Source organism: Canis lupus, chromosome 26 (genome assembly GCF_048164855.1).
Source record: "Canis lupus baileyi chromosome 26, mCanLup2.hap1, whole genome shotgun sequence".
Classification (NCBI taxonomy): domain Eukaryota; kingdom Metazoa; phylum Chordata; class Mammalia; order Carnivora; family Canidae; genus Canis; species Canis lupus.
Window position 1 is genome coordinate 21,272,637 of NC_132863.1, and position 22,486 is coordinate 21,295,122.

The following is a 22,486-nucleotide window of genomic DNA, read 5'->3' on the forward strand; positions in this document are numbered from 1 at the left end:
GGTAGGGTGGGGGGGAGAGAGGACAGATCATAAGGCCCTTGGAGAAACACAGAGACAGGGAGATAGAGAGAGGGACCTCAGACATACGCTGAGGGAGAGACATGGACAGGCATGGACAGTGAGTGAGGGGAATGGAGTGGGGGGAGAGAAGACAAAAGATAGGCAGGGAGTAGTGGCAGCCCGGGGTAGGGAGATCTATCTCCTCCTGCTCACACGCTGACCCACAGTGTCGCCTTGTCCTGTTCTGACACATTGCCTAGGTCACCTTTGCCTTGTACACCAGAAAGGATGCAGCCAATGCCCTGAGCAGCCCCCTCTGGCTCTGGCTGGGCAGGAGAGAGACCTCGGAGTCTGCCACCTGCCCATGGCCTGACACCACCCGCTGGCAGGGACAGGGCGCTTAAAGGCTGGGAAGCCCCCCGACTCCAGGCTGCCCTCATGGCTGGCAAGCCTGGGGCCTCAGAACAGGCCTCTCTACCCCTGTGCCTGTTGTCCCAGTCCTGACTCCCAGGCTAGAGGTCACCCAGTTCTTCTGGAATGTGCCAGAAAGGCAGAGCTGCAGCCAGAGGGTGGCCCGACCCTCACAGGGGAGAAACCAGAGCCCACAGGGGGGCAGGGGCTCGGGGTGAAGCTGGTGGCCAGGTGTGTGACAGGCACACGGAGGAGGCCCACCGAGGCAGCCAGCAGCCCTGAGACAGCACAGGCAGGTGCCAACAGCATGCAGCCAAGAACAACCCCAGTGGGTCTGCATTCTAGCACGGGACACTGGAGGAACTGGAAATGCCGCCTGGGGGAAGCGCAGGCCCAAGCGCTGGTGTCCCTCTTAGCCAGCTCAGCACCCACCCTCTCTGGGCCTCCATCCCATCATCCATCAACTAGGGTACCGGTGTCTGCTCCACGGGATGGTCATGAGGACGAGGACACAGTGGGACATAACTGCCTGCCTCATGGGTGCTGGGTAAATTTTAGTTTCTGTTCCCATTATCATCACCGATCTAACGTTTATATCCTTGATTGTCATGTTCCCCCCCCCCCCACCAGGATGTAGCATCCACAAGGAACTGTTTCCAACCCCCTGCCTGGAACAGTGTCTGGCACACACCAGGCCCTCAATAAATACATGCTGAATGAACGCTCATGAATGAAGGAAGGAGGGATTTCACTTGCTCCTGGGCAAAGCCCCTCTCTGAGTCTTTGCTCATCTGTTGAATGGAGCTGCCACAGGCATACCCAGGAGACCGTGGGAACTGGGCGCCCGGGACCGTGCCTGGCCCCTGGGTGTGCAGAAGAGATGCCAGTTATTATTATCCTTATCAATAACACCACACAGGGCCGTGAGTCAGCAGCTGGTGAGGGGAGCGGCGCGAGCAGGAGATGGCTGCAGAACCAGGCGTGCAACGTGTTGGAGCAGGGCTATTCTTGGGGTGCAGCCGGAGGCCTGTAATCACACCCTGGGCAGGCGACAATAAAATCTGGAGTTGGGTAGGGCTGGTCCCCCCCCTTTTTTTAGCTCCTCTTGCGCTCTCTCCACCAACTGCAGCCAGATTTAGGCGGCTTAATTAATTAGCTAGTGTTTATAAAGCGTTTGAAGAATTTTAAAAGTGCGACGTAAGTGCCAAATATTATTTTAATCTGTGTATATGTGTGTTTTTTCCAGCAGAGAGGTTTTTTTTCTTGCTTGCTTGCTTTTCTTTTTCTCTGCAGGTTCTGTTCTGGGAACCGGGCTTGTTAAAAATCACTCCTGCGGTTCTGGGCCTGGGGTCATCATGCTGGCATCGCGGACAAAACCATTTCCTACTCTCTCCTGCCCTCCTGGCAGGGAGAGCCGCTGTCCAGGGGCCTGAACCGTCTCCAGGAGAAGAGGGCGGCTGGGCAGGCATTCTCGCACGCTGCTGGTGGGAGTGGAAATTGGAACATCCTCTCGGGAAAGCAGTTTGGCAGGATGTACCAAAGGTGTGAAAGCTGTTCACCAGCCTTTGCGGGGCTGTTCCATGAGGACATAGCCCCAAACATGGCGTGGGGTTCCCACATGACGATCTTGAAAAAGTTGGGAAAAAACCCAGACAGTCGAGACGGGGATGGCTAAATGAATTACGGCCTATCCCTTACATGGAGTACAGGTAAGCCCAAAAAGCCACCACCAGGAAAACTGGTAATGTGGACATTTTTTGGACTTCATAATTTTAAACGACACTGTGATTATGCAAATAAAACCTGTTCGTTGTAAAGCTTTAGAAAAAAACAAAAACACAATCATAATCTCATAAAATACCATCAAAGGTAACTGCAATCAACATTTTGAGGTAGTTAAAATATGAGTGAGTAAAAACAATGTAAAATCGGACTCAGATAACTAAGATCATGAGCAAACATTCTGCTTCGTTCACTCAAGCGTTCTCACAAAAATAAAAAATTGGAAATATCCTAACGTCCAAGAGAAGGGGACTGATCGATCCCATGATGGTAAACCCCTATGAGGAACAAGTGTACAGCCATTAAAAATGATGGTGTAGAATCACAATTATCAACACAAAAATATATCATGAGATCAGGGACAGTGACCGAGTGACACATTCAGTGTGATCTCAGGCTTCCAAGTTTAAAAGGAAGTACATATTAAAGATTAGTAGTGGTTAATTCTGCAGTAGATTTACAAGGGATTTTCCTGTTTATGCTTTCTGTTTGCATGACTTGTGCAATAAAAAAGTAAGAAAAACTGTGCTTTCAGTATGATTATGACTTTGTAAAATAAAATAAAACTCTTTTTAAATAAACAACAGCAAGGTACTATATACAAGGCCATAAAACGCCACACTCTCTGGATCATGAATCTAAAACTGAGGGGTTTTTCCTTCTATTTTGGGGATTTTTCAGACTTCCTAAACTGGAGGAGTATTAAATATTTACACTATCCTATTTTATAAAAAGGAAAATCTATACATGTAATACATCTGTCACATACATGTTCACTGTTGAAATGAGCCTGCCCTCCAGGAATCTTGTCTGTGTGTTCACTAATGTTTTTCCCCAGCTCCTGACACAGTATCTGGCACAGATTAGATGCTCAAGAAACATCTGCAGATATGACTAGTCCCTGGAATATCTAGAGACAAAGGTCTAGAGTGACAAACACCATGATGCTGAGGTACATTATGTCCGGGAAATGAGGCCCAGGGTTGGCCCATTGTCTTTTTCACTTGAAAAAACAATATCACTGAAAAACAATATTCACTGAAAAAACAATATATTGAAATCTGTTTTTTCAGTGAGTATTTACTTCTTTTGGAAAAAAGTTTAATGAAATAAAACCTGGGAGTAATTTTTCTAACAGGAGAAGTCAGCACAGTGGGTGATGATGGCTCCCTGTATTTGTTGTAAGACAGGCTGGAGGCCACTGTCAGATCGCCACAAACTCAAGGTGCCCAGGGGCCTGGAGGCCATGGCCACAGCTCTGGCTCAGGACCCTGGTCAGGTGCAGACAACCCCTGGCTCCCACAGCAGGAGTAGTTCAGTGGCCCCTTCCCTATCCACGACCATTCCTGGCTGTTCTCGTGGGGGTAGCTGCTGGTTTATGATCCCCCACACACACCTTGTTAGGGGCTGCCTTTGGCCCCTTCTGGGTTATGATTTAGGGTTGTGGGTGAGAGTGCTTTTAATGCAAGAGTGTGGAGGAGTGTGCAGATGCAGATGCAGGAGTGTGCACATATGTGCACACATGTGCTGGGCAAAAGGGGCGTGTGCACCTGTGAGTATGTGCAGGAGATGATGCATGTGTGCAGGTGAGTACAACAGGGCTGCTCAAGAGTGTGCACGAATGGTGCCCAGTGAACAGTGGCACAAGGGGGTATGAGCTATGTGCGGGAGAGTATCTGAATCGTGGGCGGCCTGGGTATGTGTGAGCATGTCGGTGGCATGAGAGGGTGTGTCCGTGCCCAAGGGTGTGAGCAGATGTCTGGGAGGGGTATGAGTACGGGGCTGCCTGTGAATGTGTGTGCGGGCAGGGGAGCATAGGAGTGGGATGTGTACGTGCATGTGTAGGCATGTGTAGAGAGAGTGTGTGTGTGGGGAGCCTGAGTGCGATGGGAGTGGTGTACACACGAGTGTGAATGTGAGTGTGTGCACTGGCAGAGTGTTGTGGGCAGGGACAACAGTGTGTGTGGGGACCACTGTTGGCATAACATCTGTGTATCCACGTGCCCAGCTGCGAAGGTGTCTGACATGCATGGGTTTCCACACATAAGGGTGGTGGGGGGGTGGGGAAGAGCCACTTCCCTCAGGTTTGCCATCAGCTGCTGGTGGGCAAGGCCTGGCATGGCAGCTGGTCTCAGGCACCTGCTTATGCTTACTACGTGCTCATGTGGTGAAGAGGCCAGGCCCAAAGTCTGGAACCCATGGCCCAGGGCAGGTAGCAGACAGTCCCTGGGACTGATCCATGCAGGGCTGCCTGGTGGATGGCTTATGGATCCTGCGGTTTCCCAGAGGCGGGGCTCAGGGCTGGATGCAAGTTTGCCAGGCCTCCAACAGCCACAGCGAGCCACTGACTTTCTCTGGAGGTGGCCTGGCTCTTTGTGTCCTCCTGAACCCCACTCCCATGCCAGGCCCAGTCCTAGATGCTACAAGACACAAAGCGGAGGGCAATGGGTCCTGGCCCTTGTGGGGCAGAGTCCTGGACATAGGCAATGACCACCTGTACAGACATAAGTGAATGAAGAGGGGCTTGGGATAGGGTCTCGGGAAAGGGGTGGGATGTGGGGAGACCTACTGGAGGTTGGTGGCCCCTGAGTGGGGTCATGAAGGCTGACAGAGGCTGGGGAGATGAGAAAGCATTCCAGGAAAGGGGACCCATAGGAGCAAAGGTGCAGAGGAGAGGAAGAGCTCTGCACAATCCAGGGACCAGGGCAGAGTCCTTAGGACATGTTCGCCGGCCTTGAGCCAGCTAGGATGGGGCTAGCCCGGGACTGGGCTTCAGGAGCATGGGGCTAGCCAGGGACTGGGCTTCAGGTGCATGGGGCTAGCCGGGGATGGGCTTCAGGTGCATGGGGCTAGCCGGGGATGGGCTTCAGGTGCATGGGGATAGCCGGGGATGGGCCTCAGGTGCATGGGGCTAGCCGGGACCAGCCTTCAGGTGCTTGGGGCTAGCCAGGATGGGCTTCAGGTGCCATCCGCACGGTAGGCTATCACCAGCAGTGGTCTGGTGCCGTGGACAGACCTGTCGTGCTGCAGCAGGCACAACCCCAGCTGCATTGGAGCCAGCACAAATGGGGATGCACAGGGTCTCGTCCATAAGACGAGGGTACTTTCTCCTCCACCCCGACTTCAGGCAATTCTGGGCACTGTACCATATCCTTGCAGGGAGTGCGCAGACCCTGGCACCCCCTCCACACAGCAGGAGAACCCCTGCAGGGCCAGCAGTCTAGAATCAGGGCTCTGGGGCCAGAAGACCCGTATGTCTCATCCCCAGCGGGGGTACTTGGCAAAGTCCCTCTTCTCTGAGCCTCCGCTCTCTGCAATCTGTAAACAAGGAGGTACCAATGGCTCTCTCCCCAGGGTCGGAGGTTAGTGGCTCAAAGAACTGGACAGAGGATGGTCTCCCGCCCTGTCACGTCGCACAACCCATCTATGAGCAGATCTTGCCAGCTCCACTGCTAGGATTTGGCCAGACTCTGATCTCTTCTAGCCACCTGACCGCACCACTGTCCCTGACCTGGATCCTTGTCTCAGATTCCAGATTGGCCTTTTGTGCCTTCCCCTCCTTTTCTCTACAATACACGCTCTCCTTGTAGCTAGAGGAGCCTCTAAAATCTAAGCCAGATAACCTCATTCTTTGCTGAAAACCCTCCTGCAGCCTTCACTGCACTGTGAGACTCAGAATCCTTCTGGTGGCTGCCAGGGCCCTACAGTAGCTTGCTCTCAATTGTGCGAGATCCTGAATGGATTCACCTCAGGCCCTTTGCACCTGCTGCTGCCTCTGCCTGGTACTCTCATCCCCTTGATACCTACACTCTGGCTCCTTTACCTCCTCAGGTCCACCTGAAAGGCCGCCCCTAGCCACTCTGTATAAAACACTATCCCTTTTGTGTCCCTTGCTCTGTTTTATTTTCCTACGTATCACCCACCACCCAACATATTACCTAGGTATTTGCCGATTTCATTAGCACCACCTCCCTACCCTAGACTTACTTATGAGCCCTTTGAGAGAAGACACTTAGTTTTGTTCCTCGCAATATGCTCCAGGTTTATGCCAATACCTGGTATTCGCTGAATGTATGTTCAGATTTAGATTCTAACTCGGCCACTTCTGAGACCCCAGGAAAGGTCTTGACCCCTCTGGACTTGTGGTTTCCCATCTGTAGAATGGGGATGATGATAATAACTCTAGGATCATGCTAGAATAAAACAGGCTGATGCATGTGAAGAGCCTAGTACTGTGCCTGGTAGAGAGGAAGCATGTAATGCCGGGCAGCTGTTACTGTGCTGCAGACATTTAAGGACAAAGGAGAGGATGGATGATCATGGTTTTAAGACTGAGAAGCTAAGGATTCTCTCCAATGCAGAACCTGCTCTGCCCCAACACAGGCATGAGATTGCTCACTGCTGCATCTGCTGGCTAGGAAGCCTGGAGGCGGGGAGGGCCAAAGGCCCTTGTGAGTTTTTGCTCGGTGGCGAAGGGACCTGGAGGTGATGAAGCAACGCCTGCAGTGTGGCCTTCTCTGCCAAGCAGCAGGGAAAGAACTCTCAATATGTGTCCTTTGTATCTACCAGGCCCAGAAGGACCTCTCAGGCAGGGAGAACATACAGGGGACACAGCTACACCATCCACTGTGCTTGGTGCCTCAGTGACTTAAGGACCTTCTTCTCACCTTCCCATTTTGCAGATGGAGAAACTGAGGCTCAAAGGTGGGGCCTGGAAAGGCTGAGAATGCATGCATCCTCCCTACCACATGCCACATGGTTCCTCTAGGACAGGCCCCAGTGCTGCCCAGCTATGCTCCCATGGGTACCACATATGCATGAGGTCACATAACAGGGAGCCCCCACGTAACTGTCCTGAGCAGCCCAGAGAGAGGAGTGCTGTTGTCACCAACCCCCATCCAGGTGAGGCGGCTGTAACCCTGAGAGGCAGAGAAGGGGCAGAGGCAGGACTCAAAGAGAAATCTGCTCCCAGAGCTGGTGAGCGATCATTTCTCCCTGTGATGATGGAGTCCCCTCCAGCTCAGGCTTCTGGATTCTCACGCTGCCAAGGATCGCACACATTTTCCCAGCCGAGATAAAGGCCCCCTTAAAAGCGACACACATTTATTAAATGACATTTGCCAAGGCTTCAGCACACTCTGCTGCCGACAGCAGACAGTCTCTGGATGAGCTTTTTCCCCAAGCTGACACTATCCACTGATGCCTTTTATAGCGCTCCTTGAAGCTCACAAAGCACTTTCCACAGCTCTTAATTCCCTTAACCCTCAAAAGTTCCCCGTGTGAGAGGAAACAGTGGTTCCAGGTTCCATTTTGCAGATGGAGAAACTGAGCCTCAAAACAGGGAAAGGCACTTGCTCCAGAGCACATGCTTACAGAGTAAGTGGCACATGCCAGATTCGAACTCAGCAATGGGCCCCAGAGCAAGCACCCACTCCACTGCCTCCCCTGCTAGAGAGGGGGCCTGGGGTCTCATAAAGACAAAGGGTGAGTGAGACAGGCATCTGGGTTGGAGCATCAGAGATGGCAGGAGCTCAACAGGAGGGCAACCAAGGTTGCCTCCGCATCACAGAAGGAGAAATTGAGGCTGAGAGGGGCAGCGTGTGGGTTTCAGGTCTTCCCGCCAGTGAATGATGGAATGGAGGTCCCACCTGTTCTCTCCAGCCCCAAACCAGGAAAAGATGACCATGCAATAAGAACAGCGATAGTAACCATGATGGGAAAGCATCACACATCACCATTACCAGGAGCACGACCGGCCTCGCCAAATCTCCACGGGGACCCAGCAAGGTGGGGCCGTTACTGCTCCCATTTCACAGAGGACAAGACTGAAGCTCGGGGAGGTACAGTCCCTTGGCCGAGGTCGTGGGGCTGCCGAGCAATCTGACTCCACCTGCATCTTCACCTGCTGAACTGGATGGCCTCACGCAATGAATGGCTCTTTGGGAGCGACTGACCTCAGGCTGGGCCCTCCACACCAAACCCTGCCCAGAGACTGGAGCACTAATGGCATCACGTTTCATGGGTTGCCAGCTCATTCATCACAGTGTCTACACCGGGGCAAGCAGTTTTGTGTAGCCAGAATTTTAAGTACAAATGTGGGGTCTCTTGGCTACCTCCCTCCACCCGGGCTGACCCTGATATTTGTGTGCTTCTTGATGCTTTGGGGATCCCTATGACAGCAAGATGGGTGGGGATTTGTGCAGTGGGCATGGCCCAACCACAGAAGTGAGACTGTGTAGTCGTCAGGGCATGACTCTGCTTTCAGACTAGGGTTGCTGCCTGTGTGCCCCGAAGGCTCTGAGCCCTCTCCTGAAAATGGGGATCGTAGCACCCACCTGTTCCTTCATTCAGCTGTATGTATTAACCTGCCTACTGCTGCCAGCCCCTGTGCAAAGGCCTCAAGAGGCCCAGCAGCGAATAAGACAAAAACAGTCCCTACTCTCATGTAGCTTACATTTTAGCAGGGAACACAAGGCTGAAAGAATGACACAAATATAGAAATGGCTGGGAGTGCTCAGAAACAAATTTGTTGTCATGACTGAGAATAACAAGGAGAAGCCGCTTTCAGAATGGGGTGGCTGGGAAAGGCATCTCTGACCAGGCGAGATGGTCACTGTTGAAACCTGAAGGAAGCAAGGGACAAGAAAGGTATAGGAGAGAAGAGCATGTGCAAAGGCCCTGAGGCAGGAAAGAAGCTGGTGTGTAAGACAACTAGAACGAAGGCTGCTGTGGCCAAAGCCCCCAGACGAAGGAGAGTGTGGTATGAGATGAGGTCAAATAGACAGATGTGGTCCAGAAAATGCCAAGCCCCATGGATCATGGTAAGAAATTTGGTATTATTCTAAGTGCAGTGGGAACCAGGAACTTGGGAGCAGGAACAAAGAGGATTTGATTCACCCAGCTGCTCTGGGTGATGAGACGGGAGGAGGCAAGAATGGAAGCAGGAAAGCGGTGATGAGGATGCTGAAGCACTTAGGGCCTAGGCTCGAATCCTAGCTCTGTACTTATAGGCTGTGTGATCTTGGGCAAGTCACTGCACTTCTCTGGGTCTCAATTTCTTCATCTGTCCAATAGGTATAATAATAGTTCCCGTCTCACAGAACTGTGGTGACAATTTAATGAGGTGATACATAGCATACTGATTCTATACATGGCCTGGCATGGTCAATGTCACAGTGCTCAGTGAACCAGACCCTATTTTGTCTGGCCCTGACCTCTCCCAACTGTCACACTGTCTATCTCCCTTCACTCCAGCCTCACTGACTCCTTGCTATTCCTGGAACTTATTCCAGCCTCAGGGCCTTTGCACTTGCCACTCCTGTGTGGCTTGCTCTTCTGATATTCCCATGGCTGCTCCTTTAGTGTTATTCAGGCCTCCGCTCCTCAGAAAGGCTCTCCCTCTGTCCCCACTCGACCTTCTATTCCTTTGTCCTGTTTTACCTTCTTTATAGCACCTGTTTCCACCTCATGCAATATTTACTTGGGTCTGTTTTGCTTCTTCGCTAGAACGTCAGCTCCATGAGAACAGGTGTTTTTGTCTACCCATGCTTGTATCCCCAGCAACTAGAGCCACCCTGACACATAGTAGATGCTCAAAAATATTTGTTAAATGAATATTTATAATTCAAATGATCATAACGAGAATAGTAAAGGAGTTAAGAGTAAACTGAGGCTGGGATCTGGCTTTAAATCTCACTGGCTACATGGCCATGGGAGGAGCCCGACTTGGCTTTCGGGAGCCTCGGTTTCCTTATCTGTGAAATGTGAGTGAAGGACTCCACACTTTTTGGCACACAGTGAGCGTCAGACGACAGGGCACATCGAGAGATGTGGGAACGGCTGAAGTGACAGCTGATGTCTAGCATTTGTTTTCTAAAATGTCCCTCGACCCCTCCACCCCCAGTAAAGTGAGGAGCAGGCACAGTAAGAATGATAGATCAGTTGAAGCCAGGGGTCCTCCCACCATTCCTTCTCATTTTTGTCTAGGTTTTAAATTTTCCAAAACGAAAAGGTAAGGAAGGGAAGGACAGCATGGATTCGAGGCTCAGCTCACTCTTAGCACCAAAGGCACTATTTCTTTCCACCGTGGGCTTCCATTTCTGGGGGACACTGTCGGCTTTAAAGAAGGGTGGCAATGGGGACGGGCCTGGCAGCGGCCCCCAGCGCTCCGGCCGGCTCTCCAGGCTGAGGCTCATGGCTCTCCTGGCTCCCCATCTCCCTCCTGATCCCCTTGGCTCCTGGCTCCAATCTGCGGCCATCTCACACCCTGCGCCCCCAAATGGATGTGCCAGGAAATCCTACAGACACAAAGAGCCGATTCGTATCATGTCTGACTTCCACCTTGGCTCTTCCACATCCCTCTGGATGGAGGGCCTGGCCAGGGGTCTGGCCAGACACCTGGCAGGGGAAAGCCATCTTGCGGAGGGCTCCATCAGAAGACCTGCCCCAGCAACACCCAAGTGAACAGGAAAGCAGTTTCAGCTGTGAAAATAGAGTCTTCCTTCTCCAGCATGGGACGGAAACCCATCTTGGGAACATCCGCCACTTCCGCCTCCTGGGACGATTCAGCGATTGATAGAAATATGAGAGAAGTGCCAAGAGAACGGGATATCAGCACCCTGGGGCCTCAGTTTCCCTACCTGTCAAACAGGGCTAAGAGATGTCTACTTAGCAGCCTGGGCTCTACAGTCGGGCTGATCTGGGTTATCAGCCGGACTCTGCCACTTACTGTGTGACCTTGGGTAAGTTACTCCACCACTCTAAGCCCAGTCTCCTCTTTGGTCAAATGGATCTGATAACCGTGCACAGCACCCAGGCTAACTGTGAGCACCACCGGGATCACACGGGCCAAGTGCTGAGTCCAGCAAGTGGCTGGAAACAATGGTTTCCATTATTATTACTTTAGTATTTTTCCATGGATTTCAGGATCCTGTCAGATTTCTGGCTTTAATGATGGAAACTTCCAGCACAGCCCAGTTTCAAAGAGCCTTGGCCGGAAGAGAGGGTGCTCAGTGTCCTACCTGGGCCTTGCAGTGGATCTGCTGTGCGAGCCCACCAGTCCCGTGCTGTCTCCCACAATGGGGCACAGCAAGCTTTTCAGTGAGAGCACCAACAGCTCTCCCAGGCTTCCTCTGGTTTTCTGGGCCTGGGAACACACGATTCCAAACCTGTGGATCCGGACAGAGACACCTAGAGGCAGCCTGCGCCCATAGCCTCAGTCCCGGGAAAGGACAATTAAATCCCATCAGCCTGGGGTTCTGCTCAAGTTGTCCCTCCCCCTACGGCCCCAAAGCTACAGGGAAAAACCCCAAACTGAGCTGCACTCACTCCTGTAACAGCTTTTGTTATGTTGTGCCCGCTATGTGCAAGAAGCTGTGCGAGGTACTTGACAAAAGTCAGCCCCACTTTTGCAGAGGAGGAAATCTGAACAGAACACAACAGTGGCCACAAGGCTGGCTGGCACGTGCCGAGTGCTTACTATATGCCAGGCACATTACATGCATTACACGTGCATGTACAAGGACTTCACCCTTGAAACAAGAGTTGCTAATGTCATCTCTATGTCTCAGATGAGGGAACCGAGACACAGAGTGCAGTAGATTGCCCAATACATGGTAGAGCAGGGATTCACACCCAGGGCTCCAGGTTCGAGCCTGGGACTTAGCACTAGGCTCTGCTTGCTCCAAATCCAGAACCCCCTGGCTGCCAGGGGCTGATCATGTATGCACATGGTGATAAAACAAGGAGACAGCAGGGAAACCTGGGTGGCTTAGTGGTTGAGCATTTGTCTTTGGCTCAGGGTGTGATCCGGGGTCCTGGGATCGAGTTCCGCATCAGGATCCTCAAGAGGAGCCTGCTTCTCCCTCTGCCTGTGTCTCTGCCTCTCTCTGTGTCTCTCATGAATGAATGAATGAATGAATGAATAAATAAATAAATAAATAAATAAATAAATAAATAAATAAATAATAAATCCTTAAAAAAAAAGGAGTGCAACAAGTAGCCTCAATCAGGGCCAGGATAAAAATCCTGGGGGTGGGGGAGGGGAGGGCTCAGAGAAGGAAGAGCTCCCATGGATCATAAGGCAGTACAAACTGAAGGAGGAATAGGCTTGGGCATAGGAAGATAAGGAAGTACAGGGAAGGGCATAGGAAGATAAAGAAGTACAGGGAAGGGCAGCTCTGATGGCAGGAATAGCGTAAGCGAAGGCATGGAGAGGAGAGAGTGTAGCTGAGGGCCCGGATTTGTACCAAAGTGTTTACCAAACTGGGTTAGGCCGCGTACTAATGAGCATTTCACAAGCCAAACGCCTCGTGTTCATATGTTTGGGGAATGCTTGGAGTAAACAGGGTCCACGTTGGGATCCTACAACTCTGGGCTCCTCAGGCCTCAGGTGCCAATGGGCGCGAGCGGCCAGGAAAGCCGTAGTGCGCGGGGAGGAGGCCTGGCTGTCTTGCAGCATCTCAGGTCAGCTTTTTGGAAAACATGTGGCTGAGAACCAAGGCCTGTCAGGGAGGAGGCCCGGCACACTGCTGCACTTTTCTTTTCAAGTGTTTTTGGAGAAAACTGGGACCCACTCAACAGTTTTGAGCCGGGGAGTGACATGATCTGCATTGTGTTGACAGGCCAGAAATCTGAGCACATTTAAAGGGGGGGGGGGGGGGAAGAAGAACCTTCCATCAGTCCAAGACTCTACAAATAAGAAAATAACCTGTCGCACGGAGCCATTGGAAGCAGCGAGCGAGTGTGTGTGGGCTCCGTACAACAGTTTTAGACTCCCTTCCTCTCACACACCCCCTCTCCATCTGTCGCAAAGGGCATCGGGAAGATGCAAGGAGGAATATTCCAGCTCTGGGGGCTCCAGAGCTCGGCAGCCCAGATGGGGGGCTCTGGTGGAAGCCACATCGCTCCTGTGAGCTGTTCCATCCTCTGTGTGCCTTCTGAGAGACGACCGTGACTCAGGGAAGGACTTCTGCCCCAGAGGAACTCCTCACGCACCTCCATCTAGGCCTGGAGGGAGCTCCTCTCGCTCCCTCCAGCCTGGACTAAAGTCACCCTGATTCAGTCAGTAAAGTTCTTCCCTCAGAGCCTACCCAGCCAGAAGGACTGGATTCAAAATCCCGGTGCCCTGCCACATACTCCTTAGGCAAGTTACTTCTCCAGTCTGGGACTCAATTTTCCTCATCTGCAAAATGGGGGTAACAGCCAACTCGTGCTTTGCCTTGCTGCTTAAGGAGATGACACAGACAGGCACTCGGCACAGTCAACTTTCAGAGACGTGGGTTCTCCTCCCTTCTCTCTCAACATGTGGTTCACATCAGGACTTTGTACACGCTGAATGACTACAAATAGAGCAATGAATCACACGGTGCGTCTCCAGGGAATTGGTAAAGGAATAATTAATGGCCAGAAAGTACCTGGAGAACACCATGGCTTTAAGGAAACTTCCAACAGCCTGAGCCCATTGAGGCCCAAGCGCCCCCCCACCCCCTATGTCTTCTTAAGAAAGAGGAAGTGAGATTAACTTCACCATTTAGGAAAGTACACAGGAGCTACCAGTATGTCCCCCCTCTACCAAAGGGTCAGAAGGTCACTGGAGAGCCCAGCTGTCCCCCAACACCTGAACCCCAACGTGGCCTGGCCTCCTCCAGGCCAGAGTGAGGAGCCAGTGGGAGCTCATCAAGGTCCACCCAGTAGGGGACCCAGAGGACCATGACCTCGGTGGGGCCACCCAAGGAGCCCACATGTTCTGCGCCAGGTGCTGCAGGCTGCTGCAGAGCTGGGCTACCCAGGTGTCCCCAAGCCCCAAGCCCAGCTCCCAGACTCCAAATCTCCCTCAGCGGGGTTGTTTTAGGAAACAGGCCTCACGTTGGCTCCAAGAACACAGGTTGGTGACTTCACTGGCATCGTTTTAGAATTTCCCTTTGGCAGCATTTGTGCTATAAGCAATCTTTAGAAACTTCTTCTCCTGCCTTCCCCAACCCAGATAATTCACATGACCAGCCCCCTGCAAACAGTGATCATGTGGAGTCCCAGTAATCATGTGACACCTCCCGGGCTGACAGTTCTGCCCGAGACACTAGTAGTCATTCAACCTAACGCCGCCTTCCTAAGCCTGACATTTGAGTTTCTCACTTGAACAAATCTATTTTCTTGGAAAATTGGACAACTGCCTCCTTCTACCTTCCTGCCCTCCTCTCCTGCCTCTCTTCTGCTTTGTCATAAACTCCATGCTGGGAGCAGCCGAGGGAGGGGCCCGAAACCCCATCCTGCCGTCAGCCCAGGTGAATCCCATGCCAGGGCCGAGAGTGTGACCAGCAGCCCAGAGGACACAGAGCGAAGGATGCTGGCAGGCTCCGCTATGATGGCAACACCCCACCCCTGCCCCAGCACCTTCTGCCAAAAAATTTATTCTTACCTCCTAAGATTTATTTATCTCAAAGTTAATCTAGGCCCCTCTGCTGCTCCCACTTTTTCAGGCTATTGATGCTGAATGGATTGGAACGGAAGTTTTACGACCTAATCTTTACCATTCTATAGATTGTTTTTATAGGCAAAAAGGGGTGATTTGCTCACAAGAAGGGTGTTGGCGTTCCCAGCCAGGACCCCGGGAAAGGCAGGCTGCCCATCCGAACACTTGTTAATCAGTGTCACCGGTCATTTGCCAGAAACTGAACCACAGGGTCCTGGTTGGAGAAGGGTCTAGAATAGACATTTAGAAATTAATGTGGGCCCAGTTCCCTGTTTCAGGAAAATTAAGTACTTGCGAGAGACACTTGTGCATTTCCCGGCCAGGCCAGGCAGGACGTGGGGGCAGGAACTGGGACTTTTGCAGGGTGTAAATGGCTGGCTCGGGCAGGAAGGAGCAGATCGGAGATGCCACTCACCAGGCAGACATGAAATGTATCAGTGCTTCCTTCCTCCCAGCCAGGACCCAACGAACATGGAACATGCCGCGGGAAGACCCAGGGTGGAGTGGGGTGGGGTGGGGGGGATGCCTACGCGGATTCCTGGGGTTCTGGGGAGACTGCAGGGCAGAGAGAAGCTGCTGTCCACCCCCACTTCTCCCTCCACCCACTCTGCCAGTTCTCCCTTCCTCACTGCTATCAGATGGTTACCAGTCTCTAGGCAAATGCAAAAGGCACGAGGGGGGGGGGGTGGACGGGAGGTGGGTACTGAGCTCATCTTTACCTCCCTCCTCAAGGATGGTGATGCAGACCCCTCTGCCTACCACACAGCTTCAAGTAGCCAAAAAACAAGATCCCCATTCGTCTCCCCACCCTAACTCCTTTAAAGCCATTACTCTGCTGCCTGTGCCCTCCCAGGAGACCCATGGTTTTGCAAAACCCCTTTAAGATGCAGGACTCCTGAATGGTGACCTCACCCCTTGGCGAACACACACACGGTAGCCTTCAGAGCCCGCCTGCTGGAGACAGCCAGGTGTTTGATGTAAGCCAACAAAAAGACATGCTCAGAGCCACAGGTAACAGCCCCATGGAGCACAGGGAGCTGCCTGGAAGCCGGGGGGGGGGGGGGGGGGGGGGGGGGGGGGGGGGGGGGGGGATGGCAGGAGGAAGTGGGGGAGCCTAGAGAACAGCCAGGAGCAGACCATCCAGCAAGAGGCTTTGGCAAGCACAGGGACAATCCACCAGCGCTTTCGCATCGGGATCTGTTGATCACAGCAGCTCACCCAGAGTTACTGCGGCCTCCCTTCCTCTCTGTCTCTCATACACACACCAACACTATGTTACTCTGCACACCAGAGGGAGAGCTCACTCTTCCCTCATTGCAATAGGCTGCTTCTGTCCCCTTCCAGGTAGTACCTGGGGGACCTTTGCCTCTACCCCCTTCTCTCAGACCCCGAAGTCGGACTGTCAAGAGCATTAAGTCCAGGGAAAGAGCTTCTGGAGAAGCCAGGGGCACCTGGCTCTGAAAGCTGCTGACAGCCTGCCTCCCCCATCAGACTGGGCAGGGGCTGGGTGGACCAATTCATCTGGGTATGTCCCAGTGCCCAGCACGATGCCCCCGCGATCAAAGTCCACGGAGAGTGGGTCCTACCCGTGGCTGTGTGACCTTGGGCAAGTGGCTGGCCGTCTCTGGGCCTCAGTTTCTGCCTCTGTAATCCCGGTTACAGACACGTCTCCCCTTACTACCGCTGGACATTAGCCCAGTGGCTCCCAGAGGCGCTCCGGCAGGCCTGGGTCCCCGGTCTGGCAACGGCAACGGCGGGGGCAGGGGTGCTTACCTGTCCAGGCGCAGGACGCGGCGAACAGGAGGCAGAGCAGCGGCCCGAGGCGGCCGGGGGCCGGGCCGGCGGGCTCCATGGGCCGCGGCTGCGGAGCGAGGAGGGAGAGCGGCGGTGAGTGCGCGCTCGGGCGGGCGCAGGCTGGAGCGGGGAAATGACTAAGGCTCCCCCTCCTCTCCCCCCACCTCCCCCCGGCCGGGCTTCCCCCCCACCTCCCCGGAACAGGCGCCTGGAGCGGCTTAGGAGCCGCCGTCGCCGCCGCGGTTTTCGGAGGAACCCCCAACCCCGGGAGATCGGGAGGCGGAGAGGGGGAGAGACCCCGAGCGCGCGAGAATCAAGCCGGGGACGGCCAGGGAGAGGCGGCGGGAGAGAGAAACAGACCCGAGGGAGCCAGGCGGAGAGCCAGAGGCGCCGAGAGGCGAGAGAGGGGGAGAGGGGAAGTGGGGAGAGGGGGAGAGAGAGAGGGAGAGAGGGAGAGAGGGAGGGAGAGGGAGGGAGAGGAGCGCGCGAGGCGGCGCGCGGATCGCGGCCCCAGCGCGGGAGAGAGGAGGACCGCGCAGGGGCGAGGGGCAGCCGCCGAGCCCCGCCGAGCCCCGCCGAGCCCCGCCGCCGCCCCCGCCGCCCCCGCCGCTGCCCACCTGCCCCTCCCGGGCTCCTCGCGGCGCCGGCGGCTCGGCGGGGCTCGCTCCCGGCCCGCAGTCCCGGCCGCTGCCCCCGCCCTCCCGGCAGCCCGGCCCCCTCCCGCGCGCCCGCCCGCCCTCCCTCCCCGCCTCCCTCCTTCCCGCCAGCCCGGGGAGGCTGCGGGGCTCGGGCCCGTCGGCCCCCTGTCGCCCGCCGGCCGCGCGCCCGGGGGAGGGGCGGGGAGGGGAGGAGCGGGGAGGGGAGGGGAGGGGGGCGGGGGGCTGCGTCGGCCCCAGCCCTCCCGCCGGGCCCCGATCCCCGCCGCCGGCCGCCCCGCGAGCGCCCGGGACCGGACGGGCCGCCGGCCGCAACGCGGTGCCAGTTCGGGCGCCCGCGCCGCTCCCTCCCGCTTGCCGGGCCCCGGTCCCGGTCCCGGTCCCGGTCGCGGTCCCGGTCCCGGTCGCGGCGCCCCGTTCCGCCCGGACCTGCGCCGCCGCGGGGGCTGGGACGCAGGGCGAACGCCGCGGGGGCTGCCCAGAGGCCGGGCCCCGCTCCACTTTGCGCAAACTTGTTTTCCTAAGGTCAGCGCCGCGAGCCGGCTACATCGTCCTCTTAAGGTGGACCGGGGAAGTTGCGGCCGGCCTCCCCCTCGCCTCCGGACCCGGGCCGCGCGGCGGGGCCCCGCTTCCCGCCCGCTGGCGGCCGGCGAGCGGCTGGAGGCGGCGCGGGAGGGAGGGGGCCGGGGACGCGGCGGGGGTGCCCGCCTTCGGCCGCTCGGGGACTGCCCCTGCCCCTGGGCCCGAAGCCCGACGCCCCTCGGGGGGTAGGCGCGCGCTCCAGGGGCCCGGCTCTTTGAGAGCTGGGCCGAGGTGAAGGAAAAGCAGGAAGTAAGTGAATGTAGGGGGAAGGGGAGAGGAAGGAGAGAGTGATGGTACAAAAATAGCGTGTGTGTAGGAAGGACTTCAGTACCGCCTGGAAAAGAGGCGCAGGGAAGCAGGGAGGAGAGGGAACGCCAAGGGGGGCTGTGGCCGCCGAGAAGCCAGAGGGGCAGGGTCCCGACCAACCAGGGGCAGCGGGCTCTCTGGCAGGCAGAGCCAATTCAGGGGGTGCAGAAGGCCCAGGCCGGGGTGTGGGGGAGAGGTGGGGCTTGAAGGCCTGGGCTCCCGGAAGATGATGGGGGGCAGGAGTGGGGGAATGAGAGGTAGGGAGAGCAGGGGAAGGGGCCTGGAGACAGGACAGAGCTTCCTGGTGAAGCGCCTCTCTCTCTCTCTCTCTCTCTCTCTTCCCCTCACCCCCACCTCCCTCTCTTTTTCCTTGAGGGAAAGCTGTGTTCCCAACAGCACCCAGGTCAGTGAGAGGGACTGGGGGTGCCCTGGCCACCTGGCAAAGGGATACCACACGGTAGGCATCAGAGGAGTCCAGGACCCTCTGCACATTGGAGGGATCTGGGCTTGGAAATAAGCTATGACCAATTTTGCTTCACAAGGCCTGTAGGAGAATATGAATGAAGCGAGGTGGAGAAAGAGCCAGTCCTATCAACAGAGAAGCAGTTGAGGCCCAGAGAGGGAGTGGACTTGCCTAAGGCCAAACAGCGAGGCCTGGAGTAACAACAAGATATCAATCTGGGATTTCCAGGCTGCAGAACTTTGCAAAGTGACTCCACCCCCGCCCCCACCCCAGACTCCCTGTCAGTGTCCGGACAGGGTGTTGTGCTAAGACAGGGAGGCAGCGCACACCTGTTGAGAGCATGAAGCAGTCTCCCTGGGTTGCAATCCTGCCAGCCTGCTCTTCTGATTGTACAGACTTGAGGAAATGCCTTGCCATGTCTGTGCCCCAGCTTCCCCATCTGCGATTAGGCTAACAGGAGGATCAACCTAAAAAGGCTGGTGCGGGGATCAGATGAATTCATATTTGTACAGTGCTTCAAAAAGTGCCTAGCATGTAATCTGAGTGCTACACAGCATTTGATAAATAAGTAAACTGCTTGGCAACCGTCCTTGGGAGCCCACAGGGTTCTGAGCGGTGTTTGAAGTGCAGGGGGATTTTCTTTTCTTGGGGTGTGGGAGGCACAGCAATGACCCACACAAGGTCCATGTCCGTAAGGAATTTACATGCTAGTGGGGAGACAGATAAGTAGACGAGTAGAAATAATTAATGAACAACAGAAGATTGAGCATAGAGAGTGAGAAGTGAGGGCAGGGCCTGCGTGAGATGCTGGGAGCAGAGTCACCAGATGGGGCAGCAAGATGAGGATTTGGGGACTCGACATTCCAGGTGAAGGAAACAGCGCATATCAAGGCCCTGGGGCCAGCTTGCCCAGAGAGGAATGAGCAAATATGGGGGAAAGCGCTCCAGCCCCATGGCCTTGAAGACCTTGGTAAAAAGCCGGCATGTATTCTGCAGGTAGGAAAATCATTGGAGGGCATTGAGCAGGGAAGCACCATGGTCTGATTTATATGTTTTAAAAGGCTACTCTGGTGGAGGCTAGAGGGTATGCTTGAGAGAGGGGAGCATGGAATCAGGGCACCAGTGAGGAGGTGGTTTTGGGGTCCTCTTCATATCTGAGGTAGGAGGCGGGCAGTCTCCATCTCTGCAGGCCACATCTGGCTGAGACCATGAAGGTGACCCGCTGAGGCTCCTGGGAAAATCCATCACCCGAATCCTTCTGGGGTGCAAGGAGAGGGCAGGAGCTACCGCTGAAGGTCAAGAGACGAGGCGGTCTCCTGGCCTGGGCTTCCAGAAAGCTCTGCCATTCACTGTTCCCCAGCACACACACACACACACACACACACACACACACACACACACACACACAGACCTGCTCAGGATTAGGAAGCTGCGGATTAGGAAGGATAATAATTGAACCACCTGCTATTTATATAGAGCACCTTTGGCAAAGGCAGCCGGCAGGGCTGCCCCACGCAGGGGCCCCTTCCATCCTCCTCTCTGCCCCAGGAGGGGGTCTGGCCTGTTCTCCTGGTCCAGCCATCACAGAAAAATCACCGTTCGCTGTCAGGGCTGGAAGGTCACCGAGACCAATGGGCAGCTCGGTATGCTGAGGTTGGGTGACAATGTGCCTGAGGTCATGCAGATTATGGCAGATAATTGAGGTGAATCAGCTGCCTCCTCTGAGGAGGCGTCCTGGGTTGCCCTGGATTAAAATCGAACTGCTTTCATACATATATCCTTCATTATTCATGCACTCAACAATGTTTATGAAGCACCTACTGTGTGCAGGCACTGTGCTAGACCTTGGGGATATAGCAGTTGGGAAAAAAAAAAAAAAAAGACAAAAACTCCTGCCTGCAAGGGGCTGAAAGTTGCCAGCAGAGGGAAACAGACAACTCAACATGGAAGATGGGGTGAAGGCTACAGGGGAAAATGAGCAGGGAAGGGGCCCAGAGAGCCTGTGAGAGGAGATGGGTCAAGGAAGGCCTCCGAGGACATGATATTTGAGGGAAGACTGAGGGATTCGAGAAGCCAAGCCAGAGGCTGTCCCTCCTTGCTTTTTCTTCTCTGTCACTCCCTGTGGGCAACCTGTCAGCAATCCCTGGCTCTACCTTCCCGGCATGTCCAGAACCAAACCACTTCTGGGTGCCTTCATCATCTCCCACCTGGGCACCTTCTTGCTGCCTTGGGCCCTCCTTCCCCCATCTCCTCTCTACTCAGCAGCCGGAGGGGCCTTTAGGGAAATCAGGTGGCATCCTTCCCCTGTTGTCCAGGGTGCACTGGAAAGCAGACTGGAACAAGCATGAGGAGGGGCAGGGGGATCAGGGGCTTCGGAGCCAAGACTTTGCCAATTTGGGTTCTGTGGCTCAGGGAAACGTTTTTATGTGTGTGCGTGTTGTGTGAGCCTCAGTCTCTTTGTGAAACGGGAATAGGCAGGCCCACACTGACACGAGGGGTCACAGTCACGAAGCGGCCACAGTAGCTGGGGTGGGGGACGGGCTGTGTGTGCACACCAGCTCCCGTGATGTGTCATCTCACCAAAGCCCCAGCAACAGCACCATGTTCCCAGAGGCGGAAAACCACCGGGCCAGGGTCACTTTCCCGGGCAGGCTGGGACCTGCCGGCAGCCCGCTCTGCCTGGGCTCTGCTCCTGGCTTCCCGGAGCCCCGGGCTGGCGTCAGCAGGCAGGCGGGCCGGCCAGGCTGCCTTTGCACGGGTCCTTTCGGGAGACGAGAGATGCCAACCGCCTAGTTTTCTGGGCGAGAGGAGCCATGTGGAGTTACAGGCCTCAGCTATGGAGCCAGAACAATAAAAATAAAAATAGCCAGGACTCCCAGGCAGCCTGGGCCAGGGAGCCCACTGCCCCAGGGAGGAGCTCCTGGTGAGTGGTGAGCTAGCCTGGCGGGGGCAGGCGGTGAGAGCGTCCTCAGCTCCTCACCTCCTCACTGGGGGCTTGCTCTGCTCCCTGACCCATGCTCCCTGACCTGTATGCGGGCTCTGGCCGAGGTGCCCCTGCTCACGGGGATGGAGTGACCTGCCGGGGCCCCACAGCTGGTGAGTGGCCAAGCCAGTTAGGATTAGAACTCAGTTCTCCAGCTGCTGATCCCAGGACCTCATCTTGAGAACCACATGATGACCACATGATGGTTACAGCCAAGGAAACGGAGGCTCAGAGAGGTGAAGTGACCTGCCGAGTCCACATGGCTAGAAGGTGACCCCATTATAAAACCAACAACTGGGGGCACCTGGGTGGCTCAGTGGTTGAGCATTGGCCTTCAGCTCAGGGTGTGATCCTGGGGTCCTGGAATCAAGTCCCGCATCGGGGTCCCTGAGGGGAGCCTGCATCTCCCTCTACCTTCTCTGCCTCTCTCTGGGTGTCTCTCATGAATAAATAACATTTAAAAAGTAAATAAATAAAATAAAATGAAGGCACTGTCAAGTCCCCCTCCTTAGTGTGGTCTGAATATGTCATAAAGAACATGCCTGAAAAGCACGGTAGCTGCTGGACAAATGGGAACTGTTGTTTTCTGGAGAACAAATGGGAACTGTTGTTTTCTGAGTTTGTTGTTGTTTTTTAAGATTTTTTAAAAATTCTATTTATTCATGAGAGACACAGAGAAAGAGCCAGAAACATAGGCAGAGGGAGAAGCGAGCTCCCAGTGGGGAGCCTGATGCGGGACCCAGTCCCCGGACCCCAAGATCACAACCTGAGTCGAAGGTAGACGCTCAACCACTGAGCCACTCAGGTGCCCCAGTGCCTTCATTTTACAGACAGAAAGGTGCCTTACTGAAGTCTCTGCTCCCAGGTCACCTCCGCAGGCCCCCCTGTTAAAAGAGTCACCTCTTCAAACCCCAAAGTGCTCTACCCCCTTCCTAACTTTGTCTTCCTAGCACACAGCATGACCTGCCAGGGGTGGGGGTCTTTGTGGCATTGTGCATCTCCTTGACCAACCACAAGTCAGCCCGACCCAGGGGTCCAAT

At 55.0% G+C, this 22,486-nt stretch overlaps 1 protein-coding gene and 1 long non-coding RNA gene across 8 annotated transcripts in view; one reads left to right on the top strand and one right to left on the bottom strand.

Annotated features, from left to right (window-relative positions):
• Positions 1–17,129, bottom strand: part of LOC140618207 (tyrosine-protein phosphatase non-receptor type substrate 1-like) — a 41,132-nt gene extending 24,003 nt beyond the window's left edge. The window contains exons 1-2 of one of the 7 annotated variants that reach the window (XM_072800321.1): positions 17,074–17,129; positions 16,436–16,523 (exon numbers count right to left, since the gene is read on the bottom strand). In XM_072800321.1, the coding sequence (XP_072656422.1) occupies positions 16,436–16,514 (79 nt within the window). In that variant the 5' untranslated portion in view covers positions 16,515–16,523; positions 17,074–17,129. The other 6 variants (XM_072800324.1, XM_072800325.1, XM_072800322.1 and 3 more) reach the window with 6 other exon arrangements.
• LOC140618208 (uncharacterized) overlaps positions 15,819–22,486 on the top strand; it is a 93,380-nt gene continuing 86,712 nt past the window's right edge. Inside the window, exon 1 of the long non-coding RNA XR_012018385.1 lies at positions 15,819–16,549. This is a non-coding gene — a long non-coding RNA (uncharacterized lncRNA). The remainder of the gene's footprint in view (positions 16,550–22,486) is intronic.